Below are 10,039 nucleotides of genomic sequence, written 5' to 3' on the forward strand. Positions count from 1 at the left end.
AATGTGACTAGGGGGGAAATTATTATTGGGGTCTTTAGAAGAAAACTTCTGGCATGTGTTTTACAGTTACTTCATATTACTCTTTAGTCAATAAGAGCTTTACATTAATATCTCTGTAGATTATCCACTGAACATTGTGTATTGTCAAGTTCAGAAGCTCAAACTTGGGGCCTATTTTTGTTATCCTCCTTTGTGTTGAGTAATACCTTACTCTGAGTAGTCCTTTTGAAATCTAAAAGTTCTCTAGTAGCCAGAAAGATGCCATGGTAGAATCATGCCCTTGATTTATGCTCCTAATGAAAGTGAAGTTGGTAAAGAAATAGACACATGATCTAAGGGTGTTGGACAGCAGAACTTTCAAGTGGTTAAATTTGAAAGTCCTCAGGTTCCCATCTATGTTTAGGTGAACTGATCAATTTAAAACTTGTTGTTTCTGAGGTAACTGGAACCTGTAAGGAAAACTATAAAGTTATATAAGTATTGTAGTTGTAGAGAACAATGTCCCAGCTTTGTTACAAGGTACAGATTTTCTTGAAAGTAGTAACTGCACAGTTATCAGTCATTCTGGGATACAACAATCTCTAATTCTTCAGGAAAAAGATATGCCTATTTCAGAAATTCCCAAAATTATGTTACTTATTCTTGTAGCTAGAATCATTATTCAAACTCACAGAAGGGTGATCTTTTATTATGTATTTGACTTTCGGCAGTGCTGTGTTGGAAGTGTAATATGCCAAGTGGGCAGTCTATGGAAAGAAATGTAAAGACAAATTTTAGTGAGCCTGGATGGTTTCTGTGGACTCGTATTTCTGGTAACAGTGCTTTTTCTACATGTCTGAGTCACCTAGTTATCAGAATTATAGTATGTGGAGCTCTGGTCCTTATTTTGTGCTTAAGTGACTCATATTTTGTTTTTAATGACAATTTTTTTTTCTTTTCAACATTTTAAGCTAGAAGTTTTTCCCAAGAGCACTGTTGTTTTCATTCCCCTTCACCTTTACCTGCATTTTCACCCTACAGTAACTTCCCCTACCTCCTACAATATTACAAAATCACATAACATCACTTTTCAAGAAAAGCGTTTTAAAATACTTCAGAATTATAATGGGGAATGTGTATTTGCTCTTTTCATGACTCACTCATGATAATTTAAGCATAAATTATGATCTAGCTGTCCAGATTTTAAAACTGTTTCTTAGTGGCTGTGTTCAAAATGTGGCTAACTGTGTGCATCTTGCAATGAATATTCATTTTTAAAATTCTCCTGAACAAGGATACAACATACAATCCCAACACCTTTACAACGTTTTCTGTTTTACAGGATGAATTCCACTGAATAGTGGAGTAGTGCTGGCTTGAAATTGGCTCCTACAGGTTACCCTTTTGAGAATTAAAGGCAGCTGAGAATACTCACAAAGCAGTTAGCTTAGGAGTCTCCAAAGCATAAAACCAGCAGGGAGTCATGGGGCTCCCATGTCTGTCACTGTGCAGAAAGCACCTGGGATCTCAAGAGCAGAGGCTTAGAGTCAGGGCTTCCAGACACCTGGCTATGCTGCAGAGATCCCTGAAATCCTAGGGTCTCTGTCTCCAAAGCATTTTGCATGGCCAAGATACCTTGCAGTTATGGATACTGGAGGCCTCTGAATGAGATGGGCTACATGGCTGTGTTGTCCCAGAGCTGTGGATCTTGGAGCAGCCCACTGAATGAACTATTAGGAAACCAGGGAGGGTTTGGGTCAGACACCAACCAGAAGTCTGCCTGTCTTTCATCAACTTGTCAAAATTGCTACGTTTCTATTTTGATTTAGATCAGTGATTCTTAACTTTTTTAGACTAAAAGCACCTTTTATCAGACTCAAATCACCCCTCGCCAGACTCAGAGACATTCCTGCATAACTTTTGTGAATTGCACAGCACCCTATTAAAAAAATAATTTATTTATTACAGGGCTTACCTACTTACAGAGGGGGCAGGTAATAGCAATGGGGGAGCAGCTAGGAAGGAGTACCTGAACCTGGCCTTTATCTGCCTATCTCTTCACACCTCACTTAACTCTTTACCCTTTCTAGGAATAATGGGTGCACACTAGTGGAGAGTAGATTTAGGTTAGACATTAGGAAGCAATTTTTTACAGCAAGGGTCGCCAGAGTCTGGAATGGGCTTCCAAGAGAGGTGGTACTATCACCTAACTTGGAGGTCTTCAAGAGGAGGCTTGACAATCACCTGGGTGGAGTCATCTGACCTCGGTCCTCTTTCCTGCCAGGGGCAGGGGGTCGGACACGATGATCCATTGGGTCCCTTCTGACTCTATAATCTATGAATCTATGAAAACCCTTCAAAGGATTTCCCAGCACCCTGGTTGATAATCACTGTTTTACATGAATAAGCGTTTTGAATCAGAAAAGTCCCTTCTTCACTTGGGATTTCAAGGGGCAAAAACCAAATTAATCCATTCAAGATAAATCATTTTAGCTAATTTTAGTTGATTTTAGCTGCTAATAAAGTACCTCTAGAAATCCTTGGGACTAGATACTTAAAATTATCAGTGATAAAACTTACTCTATGATGAGTGGAGAGGAAGTTTGCAGTTCTGACAAATTACTTGCTAGTAAAATCATTGTAGGTAACCAATTACATCTGTACAAACAGCAGGCCTGTTGAACTTCTGGTAGCCCTCCCCCTCTCCACTCACAGCATTCTACTGAGAACAGCTCCATTTTATAACCTCACCTGTTTAATTCCCAAAGTACGGTATGCATGTGCTAACAAAGGCTGATGCTTTTCAGACACTTAAAGAAAAAGTAAAGAACAAAATGGATATGACAATAACAAATACATTTACCTTCCATTAACAGCAAAGCACAGTCGACACATTCCATGTAAAACTGCTGCAGCATTTTGCAGAAAAGTAGCTATTTTGGGATTTTCATCAATAGGGCCTTGGACTGAGAGGAAACAGCAGCGTAATTTGTCTATCAATCCTATATTCACCACATAACTAGAAGAGGAGGGAAAAACACCATGTTAACAAGTGGCACCTCAGCAATTTCTGTGACTTATTTCCTTTAGTTATGCCTGCATCATCAGTATTAAATTGTACACAAACTAGTTCCTGAACTCTCAAATATACAATCTTACAAGGGTAAATATATTTAAGATAAATCACTTAAAATAGATCAAGTTGCAATAATCTTAGATTGGCCCTCTTTAGTATCAATAGTTTCCATTAAGAGAGCTGTCTATCAAGGGGTAATTTTTATTATTTCTTTTAAGTAACATAAATGTAAATATTTATTTTATCATACTCTTAGCAGGACAGTGGATCTTGCCATAATAAAATGATTTATGATAAACTTTATAGCTCTGCAGTACCATGACTTTTTTTGTATGAACCAATTTTCTATGACAGACTAATGCAATAAAGAGATGATGTTACACAGATAAAATCTTATTACACTACAAACTCAGTAACAACCACTTTATAGCTTCGCTTTTATTTTACAGATAAGAATTAACAGACTAACAAATAATACTTAGGTGGAAGATTTCTACTGTCCGGAAGAATCACTTGTTGATGTCTAGTCATCAACCAAAATTAACACAGACAAAAGTGAGGTCCTAATTTTTCTCCCAGAACATCCCCTTCTGCCTTTTCCATTATCACACAGACAGGACCACCATTTTCTATACTGATGACTCAAATCTCTCTTAGATACAGTGTGGATCAAAAATGTTGCTGCTTTTTCCTATACATCAAAGCCCAAATCTGAGCTTTTCTTCCTGGTCTCACTGCTAAGACTCTTGTCTAGGCCACATTCACCTTGTACCTTGATTGAAGCAAGGAGGTAGGGAGCTATAATTCCAGTGAGGGCTGCTACCAACCAAATTACAATATTTACATATTGTGCACCCAGCTAGTCTCATGAAAACAGCCTAGTATTCCTATGTATTCTCCCAGCCTGCTTGCTTGTCAAACCTGACGATATAAATGGAAGATGTCATTTGCTATAAGTTTGTCGAGTATCTAGTCCAATGGAACCTTGACCTGACTGAGGGTTTTACGTGTTGTTTCAACAGATGCAATAAATAATCAATAGAATTAAGTAATGCTTGTGCAAGGAAGTGTCTGTCTAAGCTTAAAAAAAAGATAATCTCTATTCCAGTCTAAATAAGGAAATATTGAAACTGCTCCTAGGTTTGGGAATGAAGGTCCCTGTCTGAACAAGGTGCTTTTCAGGGATTGACATCTTTCTGTGGCTAGAAGGTAGACTTTCTGCCAACATTCACGCTCTGGGTACACAGCTATTAGAAGCAATGAAGGTAATTCTGAATTTAAATTAAGCTGAATACAAAGTAGTAAAACTTGCAGTTTTTAAAAGGCTGTTTAAAAGTTGAAGTTTGACAATTAAAAGTATTCAAAGATGCTCAACCACTACATAAGACTGATTGGTCAGGTAAAGTTAGCCTTGTGAGTGACTTCCATTTAGCAATGTGAAAAGTTGCAAATATTGAGTTTATTCTGCTTCTCTCATTTAGGCAATCCATTTGAATCATACAGGTGATAAACACGTTGTCTGGTATTGGCAGGCTATTTGTACAAAGACACTTAAGGAGTTAGTTGTGTGCTAAATCACCAAAAGAAAAGTGCTAAGTGCTGAATATCTCTCACAGAGCCAGGAGGGGGAGGGAATGAACAGGAGATGAAATGGCATGCATAGCAATACATGATAACTTTAAAGCAGACACACATTTTCTGACTAATGTTATTTTTTCTTTTTTCCAGGGTAATTTTTATACCCTTACAGATTTCCTCCATTTCACCCTCACTTTACTCCCCCAAACCTGGGCACAACATTTTCCCCACAAAAAGAAGAACATTTTACTGAAAATGCCATCTCACTTTCCCAAATATATTAGTTTAAATATGTCCAAAAGGATACACAATGCAGTGATCCAGAGGTGAAATATTTTCATTAATAATATTAATTTGTCTGTTTGTGACTAGTTTAAAAAGCCTTCCCTCTTTTTTTCCTAATTGCACTATTACCTTGTCATCATGCCTTTCATTCTCCTGTTAGAACCCGATCCTTTAAAGTGCCTCAGGTGAAAGGCCTAGTCTGATTCTCATGTATCTTTTTAGCTTGGGGGCATGCCTGTGCTTCTACAGTCAGTGTCAGATGTCAGCACAGCACAAAATATCAATAAGCAGACCTCCCAGCCTGTCATTTATATATAGGAAGAATACAACATCCTGAAATTTCACACTCCTTGAAAACCTGTTTGGGAAGGAGGCGGGGTTAACATGGGAACAATGAAGTTTTAGAGGTCACTGGTATCCATGACAACTATTTGTTTTGCCCTTTCCTACAGCTGTCCTTTTATATTTTTATTCAACAACATCAGAACAGAACCTTAAAACTTCTGAAATGCACAAATTTATAAAATTTGAAGTAGAATGGATTGGGGGGGCAAAGTTCTTTTCTGGTGTCATCTAATCCACCTGTACCACATTTTTTTCACTATATCAGCATTCCAATCTTGTAGTGGCAAAACACCCATCATAGATGGCTTTTGTGTATTTAAGACATTAATTCATTAGCAGTTCAATAACTATTGTTCTGCTGGGGGAATCTAAATTCCCTATCTTGACATTAATGGACAATAAAGAATGAGAATTTAATAGAAATGGCAGGGAGGGACCCTGCATTTAGCTCAATCCTAGCTTTCTACTGCTTAATTGATTAAAAAAGAGCCAATAAACAATATGAATGCCAGACATAAGGTGTATATTCAGTGGCCATGGCGTTTCTGTGATGGTTGGTAAAGTTCAATACTATAATCCATTATTCATGGTACATGGAAGCAGAAGTGTTTAGTGGATAAAGCATAGGTTTGAGAATTAGAAAAATATTTTTTTACAATCTGTACTGAAACAGAAGGCTTTCAAGGCACTACAAGAAGCTAGGAGTCCATACAGCTTCATATGAAAGAGAACAGGTATATTCAAAATGTACTACAAGTACCTGCTCTAAGTAGTAGTGTAAAGAATAAGAAATATAATGTGTTGTAAAAAGAACAAGTAATAATGAGAGATTTCAGACAAGCACCATACCAAATGAACCAAGTCATACATTCAAGAACATAGTGCCTGACTGATTTAACCTACAAAATCTTTAGACAGAACCAACAAAAATAAATTCTAATATAGTCTGAGTATTATCAACCAGTGGAATTCAGTGCCTCAGAAAGTCACTAAATTAAAAACTGTGACTGGATTTTAAAAGGTCTTGATAATTACATAACTATTGACATGTTTCCTAGTTACACAGATTAAGATGATAAGGGTAATCAAATCTCATAATTTGGGGTAAGAGAAAAGCACCTACTGGAGTCAGAAAGGGATTTTTCCCATCCTGTTCAGCCGTACATAAGCAACTAGGTGTATTCTGGATTTCTGTGTCTTCCTCTAAATCATCACACATTAACTATTGCAGGAGACAAGATTTATGATTAAAGAGAACAATAATCTGATTTGATATGGCAAAATCTACATTCCTAAAAAAGTCAATGGAAAGATGACAGTGAAAAGTTACTGTCTTCATTCTAAATAATACCAAAGACATAATCAGAGATACAAACATAAGGAACCATTTTAAAGCTACTACAGTGAGATTAGGACTAAATTAAAAGGGAGTTTTTACACACAAACAAACAAAACTTAAACTATTAAGATTGTAATACCAAACATTCAAGAGTTCAGAAATGCCAGAATTTAGGTTACCAGTGCAATCTTAATTCAGTTCCCTTGTGCCTTCAGTCTACAGCCATACAATCACAATCTATTTGTTCTATAGGATGACTGCCTCATTCTGTGCATGGTAAGGATAGTGTTCATGCATTTTCTTTTTAGCATTCAAAGAGTGGCCCCATAAACATTCAAATTAAGTCCTTAATAGAAAATTAGCAATTTCCTCATGGACTTAATAGGGTGCTCATCATGGAGTGCTTCATAAACATTAACTGTTTTGTGGAGGTATTATTATCGTCCTTTACAGAAACAAAGCATAGAGAAATTAAGGTTAAAGGATCCACTGATTGTTTGCAGAATTTGAGAGGCCCAGGACTAGGTTTTTCAAAGTCTTTAGCATTACATACTGCTTGAAACATATTAAACTCCCTTTCACTCCAGGTGGAGTTGTGATCTCTCAGCTTTTCTGCAATTTAAACCCAAGTCTCAAGGGATCCATTAAGGTGTCCAGAAAACGAAGAACAACAGTTATGGTCCACTCACCCAGTGTGGATTAAGGCTGTTTACAGACATTAAAACAAACCGCGCTTTACTGGAAAAGCAGTGTGTTACTTAAACCTGGCTCTACAGTATCTGTAAAGATAGGGCGGGGCTTTTTGGCACTTTTAGATAAAGCTGTTTCAATCAGCTATTAGATAAAAACACCAAAAAGCCCCACTAAAGTGCCTGATCATTACTGATGTTGCGTGCACCAGGTTAATCCAATGAGTTGCCTCTTCTGGGCATGTGTGGGGTTCAGCACGGGAATGCACTGAGTTTATAGTAAAGAGCTGTTTGTTTGTTTTTTTTACGGCTGCAAGCATCCTAAGTGACATGCCCAACATGACACAAGAATGCTATCAGAGGCAAGTTTAGAATTCAGCTCCTCAGTGTAAAATTCAACTGCCTTAACCCTAAGACTATCTCTCTACTTCTTGAAATCCTCTGCACAATTACTACACAGCTTCTGACTTCCACAGAAGCAGTAGATGTCCCATGGACAAATGTCTCCTTAACTGAATAATCCTGATTCATTTGCAGTGCAGGTCTATCCTGTACCATAAATGGGGCCAGATTTGTATTACAAGTAGACTCTTCTGCTCAACTCTCCCAAGCTTAATTTCTTTTGTCCATTCTCATCAAACTGCCCCTGCTTCAGTCCTTTCTCTTTCCCAGCTCAGTCACTCATCGAAATCCAATTCTCCTCGCTTAACTAGACCCAGTTCCACTCCTTGGGCACATCTACACGTGCCCCTAGGGCACCATTGTTACTGCGCTGTCATTTAGTACTTCCTTTTGTATGTTTGTACATGTAGATATATACACACATGGATGCATACTGAAGTACATATTTAAGTGCGTATGTGGACTCGTGTTTTACCACAGAAAAGAGTGATCAAGGGTACGAAAGAGTTATATTTAAAAACAGTACTATATAGGGTGTCAGTTATAATAACAGACTCAAAAGAACAAATATCAAAGCTCAGTTTATTAAAATTGTAAAAAATGCTGGCACAAATTAAATCAAATCAGAAATCGGTGCACCTCTACTCAATTTACCATATGGTTTGCTGGGCTGGGCCCCAGCAGAATCAAGTGTTTCAAGTCACAGTGACCCCATCGCTCAGCGCTGCTCAGTATGTGTGTACTCCAGACACCCTCATAAACCATCCATATGCTAATTGGCCCCCCACTCATGACTGGAACTGGGTGTTTTTCTCATGAGTCCTGAGATCCTCCAAAAATGTATATACAGCTGAAGTGCAGGACAACCAGGTCTGGCTCCACCTCAGAGAGGGCAGGACTACACTTATCATATGTGACAGGCTGACAGAGAAGTTAACAGAGGGATTCCGGGTGAACTGTTTGGTGATGTCTGCCAAACATTAAAGGCTGGTGAAGAAACAGGAAAAAACAGGAATTATTAGAAATGGGAAAGAAAGGCACAGCTGAGCTGTGGGAGTGAAGAAGAAGTCGAAACGTATTTAACTTAGTGACTCACCATGACCCGAAAAAGAGTCCGTGCTGAAGAGGACTGAGTACAATGGGCACTACCATATATCTTTTGTCTAAGATCAAGTGATCTGCTGAGAGCCTGATCAATGCCTTAAGGACCTGCTCCTGGGCGAATCATGCCAAGCCATGTGGGAATGCGTCCACTGCAAGGAGCTGTACAAAGATCACAGGGACCTGAATTGCCTCATAGCCCACTGAGCTCTATCAGCGAGGGCCCGGAGACACAGAGAGGGACAGTTGGGGAGACCCAGCTGCCTGTGGCCCAACTGCTGCAGAGCCATGGAGACAACAGGGCACACCTCCTGTAGCTCTGCACCTGCGCCAAGTAGGTATGGAAAAGGGTAAAATAGCTCTGTGAGGCAGTGACCGGCGTCAGCTGGCTAACCAGTGAGGCCGCACTGTACGGGCACCTTGTCAAACACCAGGGGAGCCTGTCACTCTGTTTCGACCAGTTTGCATCCTGTGTCAGGAACGCCTTGTAGAAGGCAGGAACCTCCTCCGGTACAGACAAACGGATGTACAAGTAGTGGGCTGCGTGAAGATGGTGCTGAGTGAACTCTGGACCTACTACCAGAAATCAGTAGCAGAGGATGCAGCAAATGCCACCTGGCACAGGGGACACGTGGCACAGGACCATACAACCCCCACCGAGTGAAGAAAGGAGCGAAGACAGTGGAGAAGAGGAACAGAGAACAGCGACAACAGCAGCAGCGAATCCTCCAGTGGAAGCTGAAGCGACAACGACGAAGAGACCACTTGAACCGAGTACCTGATCCTGGAAGCAGAGCAAGGGTGGAAATGAAGGGAGAGATGGCTGGAGGGACCAGAAGGGACTGACGGGCTTTTTTGAGTGTGTTGCATGCATTCACGGATTTTGTAACGGGTACAGGTGGCCAGCGGACCTTTGTACAGGTGCAGATTTCTGTAATGGGTAGGTTGAATCCTTCTGTGATGTAATAGGCAGAGTGTAGATATAAATAACCTTTATATATAGAGAGACACACATTTTTACTGTTGTGATCATTATGTTTGTTAAGTGGCCCTGTTCGCCAATCAGAAAAGTTATACAAAGTTATGTAACGGTTGTTAGGCAGACTATAGTTGCCTTTCTGCCATGAGTGTAAAAGATAGACAGCAGCTAGAACTTTCTACAAGGCGGGATCCAGCGTCAGTCAGTCAGTGCCATGGGCCTATTGAAAGGTGCCTCACACAATCACATCACCGCATGTCACCCAA

General features: G+C 39.5%; 1 protein-coding gene across 4 annotated transcripts in view; it reads right to left on the reverse strand.

Annotated features, from left to right (window-relative positions):
- SCAPER (S-phase cyclin A associated protein in the ER) overlaps positions 1-10,039 on the reverse strand; it is a 454,172-nt gene that overhangs the window by 85,602 nt on the left and 358,531 nt on the right. For all 4 annotated transcript variants that reach the window (XM_019504422.1, XM_019504423.1, XM_019504424.1 and 1 more), the window contains one exon: positions 2,843-2,998. In XM_019504422.1, coding sequence (XP_019359967.1) covers positions 2,843-2,998 — 156 coding nt within the window. The remainder of the gene's footprint in view (positions 1-2,842; positions 2,999-10,039) is intronic.

This window comes from Gavialis gangeticus, unplaced genomic scaffold, assembly GCF_001723915.1.
Source record: "Gavialis gangeticus isolate Ggan-Ray unplaced genomic scaffold, GavGan_comp1, whole genome shotgun sequence".
In the NCBI taxonomy this organism is placed as follows: domain Eukaryota; kingdom Metazoa; phylum Chordata; order Crocodylia; family Gavialidae; genus Gavialis; species Gavialis gangeticus.